The 18,759-nt window shown below is 38.3% G+C and overlaps 1 protein-coding gene across 1 annotated transcript in view; it reads right to left on the bottom strand.

Moving 5' to 3' along the window:
* LOC104616453 (signal peptide, CUB and EGF-like domain-containing protein 1) overlaps positions 1 to 18,759 on the bottom strand; it is a gene marked incomplete at both ends in the record, with an annotated part of 85,860 nt that overhangs the window by 56,917 nt on the left and 10,184 nt on the right. The window contains one exon of the mRNA XM_010281472.1: positions 6,351 to 6,485. Coding sequence (XP_010279774.1) covers positions 6,351 to 6,485 — 135 coding nt within the window. The remainder of the gene's footprint in view (positions 1 to 6,350; positions 6,486 to 18,759) is intronic.

The raw sequence follows: 18,759 nt of genomic DNA, 5'->3' as shown, positions 1-18,759 counted from the left end.
TTTCCATCTGAACTGCTCTGAGGAGCAGCACTGCAGCTGCTCTAATGGAGTGAATCTATCCTGCAATTCAGACACAGTCACAAGAGCTTTAGACAATACTGTAGTATTTACACCTCAGTTTTCTTACCTATAAAAGGAAGATTGCAGACTCAGGTTTCAGATGCATTAAAAATTTTTGTAAGCCAAAAGTGACATGTCTTTGCCTCCAGTTCTATGACATCCTAAGCAGTCGCCATTTGAGCGGACATTTATTGAAGACCTTAATGTGAAAAGCTGAAGGGGAAAAAAAACCCAACAAAAAACTACTGACAATTTTGATACCTAAAACTCTGCTTTTGCAGTTTTATTTGAAGAGACTCAGCTTTATTTGGATGGTACTTAAAGGGCAGCTACAAAGAGGATGGAGGCTCTCTTTTCACAAGGAGTCACATGGAGAAAACAAAGGGCAATGGGTACAAGTTGCACCAGGAGAGGTTTTATCTTGACATAAGAAAGAAATTTTTTACCATGAGAACAATCATTTACTGGAACAATCTCCCCAGGGACATGGTAGAGTCCTCATTGCCGGCAGTTTTCAAGATGTGACTAGACAGGGCACTTGATGTTCTCCTCTAGGCTACCTTTCCCACAAAAGGTTGGACCAGATAATCTGTAAAGGTCCCTTCCAGCCTGGGCTGTTCTATGATTCTATGAGACTGCTTACTCTCACATCTAGTCCTAAACTGTCACCTAGTACTGTTTTTATGATTATATAGTTACTGCTTCCCCTCACAGCTGGACTTAAGTCAGATTACACTTAAATTAGTTTTGTATCAGTGTAACTTTACTAGTCCTAATAATGATAAATCACTGATATATGAGAGGAGGGAGATCAGGCCTAACAGATTATTTTTTACTTATACCAGATGTTTTCACCTGTTGCATTTTCCCTCCAGACAAATTACAAACTCCTTCCATTCCAGAAGAATGGAGAAAGTAAATTTGAGGTGCCCTTCATGCAGGCTGCTGGAGAAACTAAGAATCCCTGAAGCCAACGTACAGCAATTTTCATAGTTTATACCCTTCTAACAGGGCACAATAAGATGTATTCAGCCTTTTTTCCTGGATATATTCTGTATCCTACATTCTGTGAAAGATAATCAATTGAACTATTTATTCAAAATGTATCATGGGAATGTATAAACAGACAAGTTTCTATCACACTTAGGTTATACTGTGTGGAGTTTTAGGAAAAAGCTTCCAAGACAGCAGTATATTTGTCCAGATAAAATTTACGCTGCCTGAAAGGTTTTCTTATTATGTTATCTAATTGATTGATTTCCTTAAAATTTCCTTAAAATTTCCTTAAAATTTCATTTTAAAATGAATGGGGTGCCTGTACTCAGGGTAGCTATGGCAAAGTATATTCAAGTAATGGAGTAATTTAACCCGTTACATCATCATGAAAGAGCTTTCATAGTTGAGATGAGAAACCTTGTACTTCATAAAGTCTGGAACAGTGCAGGCAACACTTAATTATTTAAAGTCACCCTTCTACATTAATCTAAATATGAGTAGATTATTGTGCTTTCTGCAGAAAAAGCACCTCTGTCCTCTAAAGCACTTTGCAGAAATACTGAGTCAAGATAACCTTCTTGCCCAGAGTCCCACAAGGCATCAGCACCAGAGATGGGAATAAAGTCCAGGATCCCAACCTGTAACCTCTCCTGCACTGACTGGGGATCATGCTTCCTCCCAGGGAGTCCTAACACATTATTCCACCACTATAAAATCACACTGAACTAAGAAAATAGGTAAGGAATAAAAATAAATCATGGAAATTAAAATCATGGGAATGAAAAAAATTGAACAAAGGTGGTTTTATAATCCTCAGAACAAGAAGAAACTTGGTAGTTTGATGTCAGCTGACTGACGGACTCCTATGCTACTACTGCAAAATTAACAGGGCTTAAATATATAATCAAGTTTAATAAGTTACTATGTATCAGCACAAGCATGGTAAGCTATTTCATAAGCCCACTAAGCCCACAACAAATGCAATACAACTTGGCTTTGCATGTTTTCCTTTCCTCTGGGACTAAACTGTTACACTTTTAGTGCAGAAAGAGACAAGCTGGTTTTGAGACTCTGTAGCACACTAATTTGCTAAGTTGTGGTAGCTTGACTTTATGTCAAACTCCCTAACTCTACTAAGAACGTAAGGCTAATGGGATAAAGGAAGTGAAAAAGCGTTTCCTTGCCAAATGGTTTTTTAACAGGCTTGAAAATGATAGTGACAACCATATAAAAAGCTTTTCCACCGTTTGACCAGACCATCATAATTTCCAGCCTTCTATCGTCTGGTACTTCTCCACCTCTTCTTGTCTCCACTTGTAATTACCACTCCTAATTGCACCTGCCTTTTTAGTTCACTTGGCAACAGCTGTATAAAAACATCAGCAGTGATGATTAGTAGATATAAGACCATTAATATAACTATGCTTTAGGCAGATATTCAGGGGATGGAATCCAAAATGACAGAAGTCTTCCTAGCCACAGAACTCCTGAAGTATCGGGCTTGTAAACAAACAACCGTTGTGCTTTAGGAGACTTGTCCTCTGGAGGTGGGACAGCAATGGCTTTCTGTAACACTTCAGCTGAGAACTTTGGTTGGTGAGACAGTTTGTAGCCAGGGCTCCTGACCAGAATACCTTTTATAGTTATAATGCAAATGGGACATACCATACCCTTCATTCTGGTCACTCTGAACTTCAGCAGAGATACAGGCATATAGCTAAACTCTGTCTATTTTGATGCTTTTGAAGCTCAAATCAGATTTTTAACCAACTTTGCTATCACTAGGACAAGGATGTGCCTAGAGGCTTTGCCGAATTGGGGCTTTTGGCTTATCATCAAATTAAGGGAAAACACGCTGTAACACACTCACCTGACTCAGTCACAGCTGTAGTGTACGATAGTGATCTCCACATTTATTAAACACATGCTCCCTCTGGAGCTGGAGATGATACAGTAACAGCTGTTTTATTCTGGTTTCTTTTTAAGTCATGAGGAGACAAACACAAACGTGTCTCTGGTATAATTCACAGTGTTCACACCTACTAATGCAATTAAGATGTACTACGATAAACAACTGTTAAGTTCTCCTTATCTTTTACAATCCATTCACCCTCCCATTCTCTCTCCCCACTGTTGCTATCATTATTGTAAGTAAACTAGTACTGAAATCTGACTCAGCAAAGGGAAATTAAGCTTTATGCAAAAAATAAATGAGGTAGGTTCTCCTGGATATAGTATCCTCCCAAAAGATACTGAGACTAAATATAAGACATTAGTAGGCCTGTAATGAAGACAGTGAAACAAAGCAAATACTGGGAAACCAGGGTTTGCCCTGACTTTAATGTCAGCCTGGCCTTCCATTGGTATAAATTCATATTTCTCTGTGGATCATTAATCTTTTTTGTCCGCAGGAAATAATAAGAACACTTCTAGATAGCAAGCAAACATGTAATTTGGGACACAAGAATGATATTAAAAGCTCCTACCATGAACTCCAGCATGGCTTTTAACCACAGCTTATGGGTAGGAGCACAGTGGTACAATACACACCCTGAAACACTGGGGCAGGCACAGCGCATCTCTGGAAGCTGAGGAAGTTCACACAGCAGCTGACAATTTTAAGGCAGGTGCCTCATACCAGAAGACATCTTGCCTTCGGCTGCTTAGTGCAAAAAGGGACATATTCCTTCCTCTGCTCCACCCCCAAGAGAATATCAAATGCCCTTTTTCAATTCTGAAGCTACCACATCACTTGAACGAGCTGATGAGCTTAAAGCACATGATTAGCACCAGCCTTGCTGATGGCTGAGGCAGGAGAACTGGGCCTGCAGACAGGGCATTGCTTAGGCTTGGTACTGCTCCCTCCATGCTGAACTCATCCCAACTCCAAGTACATCCTAAGCACCTTGCAGAATGCTTCTCCCCTTTTCCCAAGGCATTTGAAAACAGGAGGGAAAAGGTGGCAGTAAACTGCATGAAGAACCTTGTGGCTGATTGTTTTAGACTAGCTGAGTCCTTGAAGAGACTTTAGGTAATGTCAAGGACACTGAGATTGTGTGACTGCACATGCGTTTTTCAGAGACAGAGAAGTAATCCCACTGCAATTAATGGATCTTATTATGCTCAAAGTCAACAAGCTTGCTAAAGGGCTTTGGCAAGTCAGCACCTTTGTGTTTGGATTGCAACGCTGGCTATGTGGTGTGCCTTTGTCCACTTCAGCCTTGTTTACCAACAGAGATATACACACAATCTAGCCATAGGCACAATTCTGGCTAAATATGTTGATGTGTATTTTTGCGTTCCAGCAGTTTCTGTAGCGGCACTTACAAGTGAGACAGATGAAAGTGAGTAAACACAGATATTAAAAAAAACATTTACTTTCTCACCATGCATGTTTACTATTTGCAGTTCAGTCAACTGACAACGGAAAGAGATCATTTAATCTCATTTCCTTCCTCCAGCATACCCACCTGATGTATTTCTGTGGGGAACCATGGCACTACAGTGTAATATTTGCTGTTATTGTAAATTGGTACTTTATTTTTGAAAAGCTACAAACTGTTTGCTCATAAAGCACTTTGCAATGACCATCAGTCTATTTGGTTGGTCTTTTCAGATCTAAAATAATTTGAAGATGTTGCTTCAAATTAAATGTCCACATCTTATATGACATTTTCTTTGTAAACAAGTTAACACAAATATATTATTCCCATGCATATTTATTATGTGCATACAGCAGCCAACCTTTAAATCCACCGCCCCAGTCCTTCCAGCAAACTAGGAATCTTCTTTGCCATAAAAACTTACCCTTTTCCCTCAATAAATCTATTCTTTAGAAGAAACTTTTGCCTTTAGAGTCTCATTTTTCATTTATTTCATTAGTTTCCATCTCAGATAACTAAATTCTCTTTTATTGCAGCTGGGAATTTTTATAATGTGCAAATTGAAATAATGATTGTATCGCAGTACTCGGCAAGTGGTTTTCATTAAGCCTCAAGCTACTATTCTTTGCTCTGTTGGATATCTTTGTGTCAGGGTTACTTTACACTGGACAGAAATTTGAACAATTTATGTTGAAAAGAATGACTAAAAACCTATTAGGTAACAACCTTTAAAATGCATTGGTTAATGGAGCTTAATTCTATGTTCTTGTCATAATCAAAATACCTCAATTGCTTAAAATTTAATAATCATGCTGAAAAGTGGATCTGTGAATATATTCCAGAGATTTGCATTTCTGAAAATGAAAATTACTATTTGTCTTTACAATTCTGTGTAAGCAGACACACAGTGCCAGAAACACACTTACATTTCTGAGATGGTACAGTGCAACATTTTGCTTTCCTGTCAACAGAGTGACTAAATTTGTATTCTGTGTCCAGCTAGCATTTTCTGGTTAATTTTGCTGACTTAAAATAGTTCAGAACCATTTGTGTGGCTTGTTGAAATTTACAGCATGCTTACACTCTTGATCACCAGACTCATCTGGTCAATTTTTGTCATTTGGTATTGCCTATTGGTAAATGAGTTTGCTAGCATATATTCCCACTGCTGCCAGGGTCACCAGAAGTCTGAATGAACACAGAAATAGTCCACTTAATTGCAAAGATTTATAGCTATGCTGTTTTCTTTTCTCTCTTTCCTCTCAAACTTGTCTTCCATGTCTGACATGTACAGAAAAGGGAGAGCTGCTTATTCTAGTCAAAAGCAGCAGCAGACAAGGATCACAGTGTTGCAGGGATTCCTTATTTCTACTGCTAGTGCATAGGCAACAGAGAAGCAGTCTCCTAATCCACTCTAGACAGGGTACTGAACCAAAGAAAATGCTGTGTCAATATAATATCAGCCATCATCATTCTGCAATGAAGCAATGAGTTACACGACTGGCAAAAAAAACATAACCTATATAACTTCCAGAAGCAACAAGCTGTTTCATTTTGATTTAAGATACCATGCTCTCAAAGGTGGAAGAAAGTTGAACTATTATACAATAAACAGATGAGAAATTTTTAAGTCTTGGAAACTCAGAAGCAGAAAGTTGCCATTTGAAAATCTGCCTCTGCCTGCCCAAAGAGCCTGCTGTTTGAACCGAGTATAATTTCTATGTCAAACTAAAGTCTTTTCCCCTGTCCTATTTATAGTTTTGTTACAAGTTTGGGTAGCAGAGGAGTCAGTCAGTTCCAACCAACCAGTAACATGATTTTGGGAGCTCTGGGGATAAAAAAAATCCCCCTAAACAGTTTCTGCATTTCTGATTGAACACAGTTATTCTAAAGAGCACACTGAAAACTTACCAATGGAGCGATGAATACAGGTATGCTGGTTATCACTCAGAAAAAAGCCCTCTTTGCACTGACATTCATAGCTTCCCATAGTATTTACACAAATCTGCTGGCACCCTCCATTGTTATCCTGACACTCATCAACATCTAGAAGAGAGAAGGAAAAAGAAATGTAAGATAATGCACAGATTCAGAATATACATCTATAAGAGCAAGGAATCCATGAAAAAGCACACTGTAAATTAAGCTAATGAAAACTACCCGAACCCCATCAGTTAATCCAAATTAATCCACCTAATTCTTTTTCCTGCATACTAGGTTTAAAGGTAACATAAAAAAACACTGGGGAGGGGAGTCCAGCTAAGTCTCCAAGTATTCTGAGCTGCAAATTGATTTCCAATGAACAATGAATGTTAACATCCTAAAAAGGCTGTGACCCCATCTGCCAAGTGTGGTGTTGCACTCTGTCATTCCCACTCCACTTGGAAAGACATACTTCAGGCCTACAGTAATTTCTAGTAGGGGTAGCAGGCAAACACAAAGGGCATTACTGGGTGAAAAGAGTCTTTATAGAGTTCTGGTCTTGAACAGAACAGCATGTTTCAATTACTGGAGTCATAACCCCCTACTTTGTCAGTTTGTTTAATGTTGTTTAATGAAAAGAAGGCTTCTTAAATCTAAATGTTCCATGTCTGTATTGTCATTTTAATAGGCAAATATATAAAACCACAAAGGCAGCATTAGCTACTGGCTGTTTTGAGGGTCCCTGCCTACCCCCCATCACCTCTTTTTGGCATAGAAGTTTTTATGCTGTTGTGTTTAACAGACACATATGTTTCAGCATTGGGGAACCACTGCCACTAAAAGATATCTGACCCACATTCAACCTTTTAACTCTCCTGGTTTGCCTCATAAAAGGTATATCATATCCATTTGCTCTTTTTTTTTTTTTTTTTTTGATAAAAGCGACTTGCCACCTGAAAATTCTATGCTTTCCGTTTTTATGGAGACTCTGCAACCAGTTAGCTATTTCACTGTGTGTGCCAACATGTCAGCAAATGGGTTGGTGTGTGTTTTGCTTTCATTTTATTTTTGGAGAGGGGAAAAAACACAACAAAGCTAAATGATTCACAACATTCAAAAACTCAGAAGAGCTGGCACAGCTACTGCAGAAATTAATTCCTCCAGGACTAGCCACAATACACTAAGGTAAAACCAAGCTGCTTTTGTCAGTACTCTTGCAGGCAAGGCCAGGATGCTCTGAAATGCTGGAGAAACTCACCCAGTAACTAATGCAGCAAACAACTGTTGGCTAGCTCCGGCAGCTTGCTCAGCTAAGCCTACTATTGCTGTTTGTGCTGGTGTGCTGCCTGTGCTTCACTCAACAGCTCTTTCTCACAGAGCAAAAAACCTCTAGGGTAATTGCAGCAGTACCCAGGGAAACTAGGCAGGCTCCTCCTGACTTGAACTACAATGCAAGTGCGTAGACAGTCCTTCTCCCTCTTTTTATTTACCAGGAAATGTTAAGCACTATTGCCTCAAATTTTCTGTATCAAAATCCTACCTGCCCTCAATTTTTGCTCTCTTCCTGATTTGAACTTTTTCATAACTCATCAGAGCAGTTTTGCAGGCCAAGGAAAAGGAGAAATGAAGACTTTCCTTGCCTACTGCAGTATAAGAAGGAAAGATAAATCAGACAACTTTCTGAGACCCTTCCTCTGTGAGTCAGCAGGCCTTGCTTGCCCTATAAGCACCAACTCAAACGTATTCCTTCAAAACAGCACACTGGAATCTAGATCCTCCTCTCTGGAAGATTAGTTGAACACTTACTGAAGGCAAAAGTCTCAGTTGGTACATGTACAAACCCCCAAATTTTGCTACAAAGTACACAGCCCTCCCAGCGCTCTGTTTATCATATCACAAAGCAGCTTGAACTTGGAATTGCCTTCCAGCTCTGATGAATAATCTGAAACAAATGCAATGATTTATAAACATTTTTTTCTGCTCTTGATAGTAAATGCTGATGATTTACCACTTCCGTGAAAAGACAGCTCAATTTACCACCAAGTCCCAAATCCATATGCTGGAATAAAAGTTATTACAATTTAAACTCTTTAAAAAGTTTTACTGTGAGGAATTTCTTCCAATTGTTTTCAATTACTTGCCTCAGAATTTTTTTAATATGTACTTATGAAGAGAAGGAGTTGAAGAAAGGGAGCAGCTGGGATCTAGGACTACTATATCTCTATCTCCATACCACAAGCCTTCCAATAAATCTTGATCTGGTGGTGTAGGATTAACATTTTCTCTTCTCGGGCCTCAGTCCTACTAGGGTCAGGCTTTTTGGAGCACTCTGTCCTACTGCAGTCTTAAAAGTCAGTACTGCCTATTATCCACCACACCAAGCAATCTATTGGACATGGCTGCCCAGAAAATATTTACCGAATTATTTAGTTGGTAAACTCTCTTTCCAATAAAGTCACTTTATGATCAGCCTATTACTAACCCAGTTTAGAGAATGGGGTAAAAAAGGTTTTCTGAAGCTGGGAGAGAGAACTCCATCAACTCCAAGGAGCTCAAGCTTTGGTAGATCTGAAAAAATAATTCCTTTACGTATATGAAAGCTTACAAAGCTTACAAATGAAATAGCTGCCAAAGGGGCTTTTTCTTTTTTTCATTGTTCGTGCAACTCTTGTTCAGAGCAGCTCAAGTTACCCAGCTGAATGTGTAAACATCGGTAATGCAGCATATGTGAGATTGCATTTTGGACGAGATTTTCTAGAGATAAAAATCCACGTAAACACCAAAATAAGTAGCCAGGTTTTCAATAAAGCTCTTCTGGCTCCAGTTTTGGAGGCTCTACATGTCAAACTGGGCTGTTGACTGTTTTGAAAAACTGAGGGTGGATCCTCAGGAGCTTTAATTGTTGCCAGTCTGTGACAGTTTACACCTGCTGGAGACCTGCACCCCAGGGCCTAACTCTAGATATAAAAAAAAAGCCACTTACGATGTAAAATCCCTAAACTCAAACATCTAACTCTAAGCCCCCCAAAATTTATTAAGCATAAATACAAAGCTCACTTTCTTTATTACTCTACTCTTTATAAAAAAGAAATATTTTTTTTAAAAGCAAAAAGACATGTTGTCTTTGGCAACCGTTTGCACAAGATCAGCTACCACTGGTCATCTTATCCGGGACCAGGTTTGTCTCCCGGAGGATGGCAGCCCCAAGGCAGCAGGTGCAGGTCTCCCTTCCTTTAAACTGGTGCGTGGAAACTCAAATCCTTTTCTAAGGCTCCTTATCTGGCAAAAGTTTTTTCACCCTGCTTAGCCTCACCACCTGACAGTATGCTGATTCCTACAGTACATTATCCAGTGCTTACGGGAGAGCTGAGCCTCAAAATCCTTGATGATGATCCCAGGGTGTGGAAGCTGGAGCAAGGTTTCAGTAAACCTATGCAACCCAAGCTCACAAAAAGATGGAAAAAGGTTCTCACCTGAGCTGAGCTCAGATGGTTATTCCACATGGCTCCTCAAACCCTCATCCTCAAAAAGAGGAAAAACTAGTAGAAAGTGAATATATGTCCTAAAGCCATTCTCTGTAATACTCATCACAAAGAACTGTCCTGTGATTACATCTACCAAAGACAATCCCTGATCGAAGCACCTACAATAACTCAGTTTCCACAGCCCTTAACTACTCCTTACTCACGCAAATAAATAGCTAAGATGACAAGCAGCACAAGAGCTACTTATACAGAGTTTAGACCAGAATGACAAACCTATGATTCCAGGGAGGAATGATAAGGGCCCTATGATAAGGGCCTGGATTTCAAATTGGCCAGTCATCATCAAGGACAACAAGGAATAGGGAAGAGCCAGCTCAGGGAGAGGCTGGGAAAGGAGAAGTGTCTTTCAAAAGAGGAGGAGAGTTAATGGCTGCATATATACACACATACATACATAGATCTATCTATATATCAGAAGCATTATGCAAATTGATGCATATCTGAATTTGCATAAGGCCTCTAGCTTTTTGGCCCACCGCCTTCACATAATCAAACTTGTGTTCTGTACCTTGGTAAGATGAGGTCCTCTAGAGAGTGGTAGTGTGGAACAATATCAAAGGGTAGGAAACAGTACAGTTGATAAAGATGGATGTTTTGTTTATTAAATAAACAAATGCTTTTGGTTTCTCAGTTAATTTATCTGACAAACTTTTCAGACTAGCTCCACTGGTATTTTACCCTGATCTGGCTTAGAGCTTCCTGCAGTATTTGGCGTAAACAACCTATTCTGATCGAGTGTCCTGTTTGGATACCATCGAGGGAGAAAGGTCTGCTAAGGGTACCTGAAACCAAACCCACAAGCAGGAAGATACAAAAGTGGAAACACTATACAAAGTCAATGTCAAGAGCAGTATGTCCACTGTCCACTTCCTCCCATGAACTTCTCTTCCTTCCTTCTGACATTTTTCTTTCATGTCAGCATTTTCATAAGCACTTAAGCCCCTCAGAAATCTGAGTCTCATCTTCAAAGTCTCCAAAGCATTTGGGAGCCACAGTACAATTCACTTACTATAGCATTAAATTCTTTGGAGACTTCTAAAAATAGGACTTTGACTCATGATCCAGGGAGTTGATCCTGCTAGCTCTTCTGTAAGCTACTGTTTGAAACTTTTGGAAGATTTCTCTAAGATGCAGTGCAGAACACTGTGATAGAGAGATGAACTACTGATAAATACTGCAGACTTTCCTCAAATGTTAGCAACAAAACACCACTGAGGTTATCTTGTATTTGTAAGAGAATTATTAGCAACCCTGAACTCAGAAAATAAGTGCCTTTAAAAATCATTATATTCTGAATATTTCCAGTCAGAAAGCTGGCTGAAAGTGTCATTAAGGAAAAAACAAAACAAAACAAAACACATTCCTAGATTTACTATAGTCATAGTTCGTCTTACACCAAAGGAACTTGTAGCCCAGCACCCTCTCTTTGACACTGCCCTGTAGCTGATTCTCAGGAGAAGACTGTAGAGATGGGACAGAACCATTGCTGGCAGGATCTCCCAGCTTTCAGCAATCACATACCTATTAACCTTCCTAAATCACTTGTTAGATCATTGTCACTGCTGGATCTTTCCTGTATGAATTCGACTAATCTCTTCTGAGCCCAACATGATGGAGCAATTACTTCTGTAATTTGAGTTACATCAAAAAAGACATACTTTTGTTTGTTTCAAACATGCTGCTTCATAGTCTGAATGAATGCCCCCTAATCTTATTATTGTGAGAAATGGTAAATTCATTCCCTACTTGCATTTTCTGCATCTTTCTTGATCTTACAGATCCCCCTCAGCCTCATACTGTCTACCTCATCTATTTTGAACCCTGAAGCACAGCAATGCACAAATATGATAATTACAGAGACAATTCAAATTACTTCAGTATATCATGTTTAAAACAAAAAGTGCTCATTTCTAGAATGTAACCTTAATGACAGCAACATTTGGCATATATTCATCTCACTTCTATATTCCACTCCCTCCAAGTACCATGATGCTCTATTGGAGTGGGTGTCTTGGAAGATCAGATTTCAAGATAGCTGTGGAAGCCCAAAGAGTAAATCTGGCATGTAGGAGTGAAGCAAGTGGTATCAGATTAAAGGTTGTAGGCAGGTGTTCCTGCTAGAACGGTCATACAAGTAGTGACATGCTGTCAAGGTAGGGAGGGTGATACATTGCATCAGCTGAGGGGGCCACGGAATCATCACTAATTGAAATAACTGCTAAACCATCTTTCTTAGACCAACTTTATATGAGCATGCAAAGGGAAATATCAGAAGAAAGAGACACTACTACCTACATACTCAGCATTCATATCTGCAGGAGATCTGAAATCAGACTTCACCAATAATTTAAAAGCAGGGCCCAAATTTTCTACTATTTGCACATCAGGTTAGAATTCTGTTTTTTGTCCCCTTCTTTCAGAAACTGAAAAATCTGGTGAAGAAAAAGAAAAAGAACAATACACCCTTGAATCCGGTACTTCATTCACCACCACAGTTGCAGAAGTCTTCACTAGAGCCCTTTTTAAGAAAAAATCCACTTGCAAAAAACCGGATCCTACAGCAGTGAATGTTTACTGGAGTAGACATTAAGGAAAACAAAAAGTGTGAAAAATTAACTTACCCTGAAAAATAAAGCACATTTTACAGAAGAGAAACATAAGTACTAATCACAGGGATGCTCTTGGGTGATGGATACTAAAATAATTCTAAAATGATCAATGAATCGATCCCTAGAACCACTCTTTTCTTACGTACAAGGATACAACAGCTAAAATGATGCCCATGATCTGTCCCAGAGAATCCTGTCTCTTAATGAGCTACAATCACCTATCACCTCAATACCCACTGACTAGGCTTCTTGTTTGCCTGCACAGTTATAGATGTGTGCAACTTGAAAAGGAATGCTTAAAATCTTTTTTCTGTAGCTATTTTGTGACACACAGTGGAATTCCTTAAATTTCACACTACACAAACACAGTCTAACTGCATCTGCAACAGACTTCTTTGCTATGTATAGCATAGGAAATATTCACTTAACACAAGAGCTTAACTCTGCTGCATGTGATGCCTGCCCATTTGCTGAGCTGAAGTAAACAGCCCCACGGACATTGCCTGAATGTTGCATTGAGTTCAGGTCTCTTGATGTCACTTGTTTATTCTTTTCTTAAACAACTGGGCACTACTGTCTGTCCTTTTAAGACACCAAAACCCTTTTTGCAGCTTTTAGCATTTCCAAAATAAACATCCAAGCTCCCTTAATGTGACATCTTACTTGTAGCTTCTATCCTCTCACTTGGTAATCAAGTCTATTTTTTAGACAGACACATACACATGGTGCCTCCTGACAACAGTGTCTAAACACAACAAAATTCCCAATCAATTATTTTTTAATAAGTTATCCATTCTTCCGATACAAGGCTTTAAAACAATTTTGTATGAATTTGATGCCGCTTTTTTTCATCTACAGTGCCACTGTCTAGGGAATGCCAGCGGCCTCCAGCTTGACATGAGGCTCCTGCTGTGAGGCTCAGACAGCCCCAGCCCCACTAACAATAAGCTTGCAGTTCCCACTGATGTCTAGCTGCATGTAGGGTACTCCAAATTGCAATGTTGGATTAACAATCCTCCATAAACTAGAAGGAGGGAAATTAATTACAGATGCAAACAAGCAGCAGTCCTGATCAACTGAAGGAAGTATTTGGAACAAATTGAGTAAATGATCCAGTCTATTATCATAATGTCCCTTACTTTATCTTACCCCTGGGCTTTCTCTGGAGCATCATTAGCTGCTGCAGGATCAACTGAAGCAGTATTCTATATCCTTCTTCCAAGATAACTACTGCTTATACCTGTTTCCTTTTACATCTACTTATGGACCTTTCCAGGATCAGAAAGATCTGGTTTGGGTTAACTCAAAACTGCTTTTATTGTTGTTGTTGTTGTTTTGATTTTTTCTTACAAAAATGAAAAATATTTTTCTGTGGGTCAAACAAAGCATATAACTTAACATGAAAAATGAAACAATATTTTCATTTCAAGTTCATAACATTTTCCAGGTCTATACAGCATGAAGCATTTTGATCCTGAGCTCTGGTAATAAAAGGCAAGGAAATGGCTAGATTATTTTCTTTGCTATCTATCAGTAACACAGTTAGGGGACTCTCTAGATTCAGATGAGAGATTTGTAAACTAAGTTTTACAGCATCCAGTAGGCTATGAAGTCATTCTCACTCTCTATATCAATAGTACTTCAAATCCATGAAAAGTAGAAGACACGGGAGAGTCTAAAGCACAACCTTCAACACACCAAAAATAAAACTATATCAGGAGTTGAGAAACACTGCCTTAGTCAGGCACATATCTATGCATTAAACTTTTGGGGAGCAGGAAAATGCTTACAATGTTTTGGAATTGCCAAAATTGCTCCTGTAGGTCATATCAAAACAATCAAATTTCCCTGAAAGTATCTCCATTGGTGTGAAGTGTTTTGTAAATGCAACCTTAGTTTCTGCATAGTTTTATTAGGTGCATTTTCAATGAATGTACGCTTCATTTGGCACAAAATGTTTGGGCAAATGGGCATTTATGCCACTGGGGAAACTAGTTCAGCATTTCCACTCTCCTAAGCATGAGTAACACAAAAACCAGTATTTAGAACAAATATTTTCTCTGATTTCTCTTGACAGAAATACCAGAAAGATATTCAGGATTTTAAAGTAAACATTCATTTCTTTTTTAATATGGAACAGAAATACTAGCTTACCACCCAACCTAGTTGTGCTGTGCTACACAGTACAAACTGGACTGGCTGGTTGGTTTGTTTTGATTACCTGATTTTAAGAAAACAGCCTTAGAAAACAGTTGGACAGCTGTGCACCAGCTAAGCGGCAGCTTCCCATTAGTACATGTAAGCTGCAGTAAATAGCGTTCATGCTATGCAGCTCAACACATGAACACCATCAGCCACATGCAGCTCTTTATAAGAGAGATCAGCATTGCCTTGATCAGTAAGAGCACTGGGAATTATCAATGAAAAGCATCAGCGGTCAAAAAACCTGACCAGGAATGTCATAACTATGTAAAGAAGGGATGAATTCAATAAGTTTGGAGCTGGCATGGTAGTGTAAAGCCAAAACAAATAAACAAATAACCCAAAATAAATGAAAACAAACAACTGCCTCATCCCCACCTTCCCCATGAAATTCACCAGAGCTGTATATTCTTTTCACTAGCACCTGGGAACACAAAAATGGATTTATATAACAGCTATAACAGTGTGTATTTCTTCCTAAACCAAAGTACTTAAGATTCATTGTCTTCTCTTATCAGTTGCATCAGATAGTTTAAATACATATACAAGAGAGAAAACCTAGTGTTTCATGAACAGGTTAATCTGTAATGACAAGAATCATGCAGAGCTTTCTATGGGCAACTTATTCACTAAAAGCCTTCTTACCTTTTACTCTAAGATATCTGATGTTGGTTGCACAGAATCTTAAGTCAGAGGGAAAAGTATTTACATGTTAAGGCAAACAGACTGACCGTTCACTAACAAATTCTGCAACTTGAAGTCCCTGAAGTCCCACTCGGACATTTAGCCTGTGTGAAATTAGAAAGTGGACACTTGTTGGAACCTTTTTATTCGGAGCTTAGTTTCCTAGTGTTCTTCTTTGAGTTCTGATTTCATATTCAAACACTCAAAGCAAAACTCAGTCCATACCCAGATATTCATGTCATTTCAGAGCGCAGGAATGAATTTTCACATTCTTTCAATGCGCAGTCATTAACAGGCTGAGCCTGTGGTCCTTCCAGAGTCTAGTCAATACTGAATTTATAGTTAGGATGGGTTCTTCCAGTTACTTTTAAAGTGAGTAAAATCAAGCCTCTTAGACTTCTCTAAGGTGTTTCAGAGGTCTTTCTAAGTACTGAATAACACTTGGTGGCATATAGAGTCTCAGGCCTATTAAAGAAAACACTGCACTTGCACAGGCAGGGGATATCATGTGGTGTGCGTGTAGAAGTTTTGATGCACTGGCATGCTGAGCATCTTAGATAATCAAGCCCTGAACAATTTGTAAGTCACACAACAAAAGTCTGCCTCCCTGTCCTGTAAGTATGGCTCCAAGCCTGTCACTGTAAATCACTAGTGGGATCCAGAACTTATTCTTCGCTGTCATATTAGTAGTTTTTATTGTGTCTCTGACTAATTTCAGAAGTAGTTTCTTACTTATGCCTTCAAAATAAACAACAGAAATAATTAAATAAATAGTTTCTCAACTTTTTCAAAGGAAATCATTCAAGCTCCCCAGTTAAGTCTAAATATAGCAATGTGTATACTCATGATATTGAATTGCAAAAACTATTTTTCAGGAGGTAATACTGAAATATTGCTACTCTTTATTTGCTAATATGTATCAGAAAAATATGACTCTGGTACTTTAACATAACACTAGAAGTTATCACTAGTGGAAAACTTTTCAGTCTGTATTGGTCACAATAGAAACACACTAGGAATACTTGCAAAAAATCACTTTAGGGGTTTTTTGTTGATTCAGATACACAGAAATAGATCACGTCACTTTCAAGCTGCTTGTATGCTTATAAACACATTACATTGGATAAAATTTGTAGGAGAAAAAAGACTTGTAGAAAAATGTAGTTCTTTCCTGTTCAAGCTTATTTTGTCAAAAAGAATTATAAAAAATTTCACCTATGTGTTTTCTCTGTTTAGTATGTTGTCTGATGCAATAGCTAATACAAGAAAAAAATTGGCATGAAAAACTGTACAGTGAACCCTACAATTAAAAAAAAATACACTTCTTTTCCTCATGAAGAACTATATAATTTTCTATTCACAATTTTCAAAGTAAAGCTGACTTTCAAGGTCTTGCAACAGAAAATCCTGTCGTCTCTGCATGGCTCTTCTTATGAAAGGAAAAAAACCCCATGAAAGTACACTCCCTAACATATCACATAGAGTACACAAAGCTAGAGGCTCCCAGAACTCTGACTGCCCGACTCTTGTTGAGGAGTGTCTGTAACACTGCTGTCTAAATAAATTCAGCAAATAAATCTTTCCATTCTTTTGAACTCTTCAATTCTACTTCCATTCTGTTTTAACTAAGTTATGAGCACTCTTCTGAAGAGGCTGTACTATAGCCTAATACTCATTGCTGTAGCAACTTTCTCTTCCGTTAGAATTTTGTTAAGATGGAGTGGAAAAGCTTCGTGCTGACTCTCATTTCTGCTCCTGTCCTACAGCACAAGACCATATGTCCACTCCAGTCTTATTTATTTAACAAAGTATATTTCAATTGTTTCCAAGCATTTCTTTCCATACCCCATAAGGTCTCTTAATCATAAATTTTACTTTAATCCTAAACCTTCCAAATTTTCTAAACAATCATTCTTGTAAAGTATGTCCAGTGACTTTTTCATTAGTGTTTTAATTAATGAGTTGTTATTATTATTATTATTTAAATGTTAACTAGTCATCACAAAATCATATTAAAATATGCTACCATCAGCTAGTCAATGTTCCTTCCTGCCCCTCGTTTATGCAGAACTACATCTTGTGCACTGATAAAATTTGATTAAGGAATGTGTACACAGGGAGTATTTTGAGATACTTGAGAAGGATCTGGATTGAAGTCTGCAGAAGGTAATGGAAGCAGTAAAAATAATCCTCTGTATTGGTCCTGTAGTCTGATTCAAACTTTTAAGTTTGCACATTGTACACCAAAGTTGAAAAGGTAACATCAGGATGCAAAAATTAATGGACAGTATCAGACAGCAAAAGCAGGCCACTATAGAAAGCCAAGACCCTGGCATCTACTTAACAAGGAAATTCACTACCAACCTTTCACCTGCTACTCAACCATACTGGAAAAGAGTTTTATTTCATTTTCTAATATAGTAAGCAACTATGCAGCAGCTGTTCTTTTTGATGGCTCATTCTTGACTGTATAAATCATACTGTTTATCATAAACCATTACTGCCAAGAACTGATTGTATTCTAGGCATAGTATAATGACAGTGACTATACTTGAAATCAGGCACTGGATGACTTCACTGCTCTCCACTTTGATGTCTTTTTGTAATCTGTATGAATTCAGTGTTTCAACTGGATCTATGTAATTGACAAAGACACTTTTCCAGGAGGGAATACTTGAATGTCATACACATCTGACTGGTAAACACACCCATTATAGGCTGAAATCCTGCATCCTCAGGTGAATATGTGTTTCCCCTTGCCTTAAGTAAGGGCTAAACACAATGTGGTTCCCAAAGCCTTGGTTAATTTTAATATTTTTTATAGTTTTTCTCTTAAGGTATACATCAATATAGGCCACACTGACTTAGAAATTTCTATTATGAGAAAGTTAAGACTAATTAACAAAAAATACAAAACTAATACGAGAGAGCAGTAAGGATGCAAAATAAAAAATGCAGACTAAAACTCTGACTTTACTCAAATAAGACACAGACATCTACAGCTATATCAGACCAAATAAGAGCATCCATATGGGATTTAACTGATTTAACTTATACATATTAACTTCACACTCTAAGCTCGTTATTCTTTACTTTCCTGAGTGTTCCATGTAGAGAAATCTTTACTGTGATTGATTACCTCCTCCGGGGAGCAAGTATTTAAAAAAATAAAAAGACTCAGACAACAAGAAGACTTGCAGAAACAAGAGACTGAGATTGATGCTGCTGTCACATAGCTCCCAGTTTCTTAATTTATTAAGACAGTCTGAGAATCTAACTTCATAGTTGACAGCGACCAAGATTTATTCCACACTTTTGATTATTTCCCCATACCTAACAAAAAACCTTGGGCCTACA

This window comes from Phaethon lepturus, unplaced genomic scaffold (genome assembly GCF_000687285.1).
Source record: "Phaethon lepturus isolate BGI_N335 unplaced genomic scaffold, ASM68728v1 scaffold11772, whole genome shotgun sequence".
NCBI classification, from domain to species: domain Eukaryota; kingdom Metazoa; phylum Chordata; class Aves; order Phaethontiformes; family Phaethontidae; genus Phaethon; species Phaethon lepturus.
The sequence above is the reverse complement of the archived record's forward strand: the minus strand, read 5'-3'. Positions and strand labels throughout refer to the sequence as shown.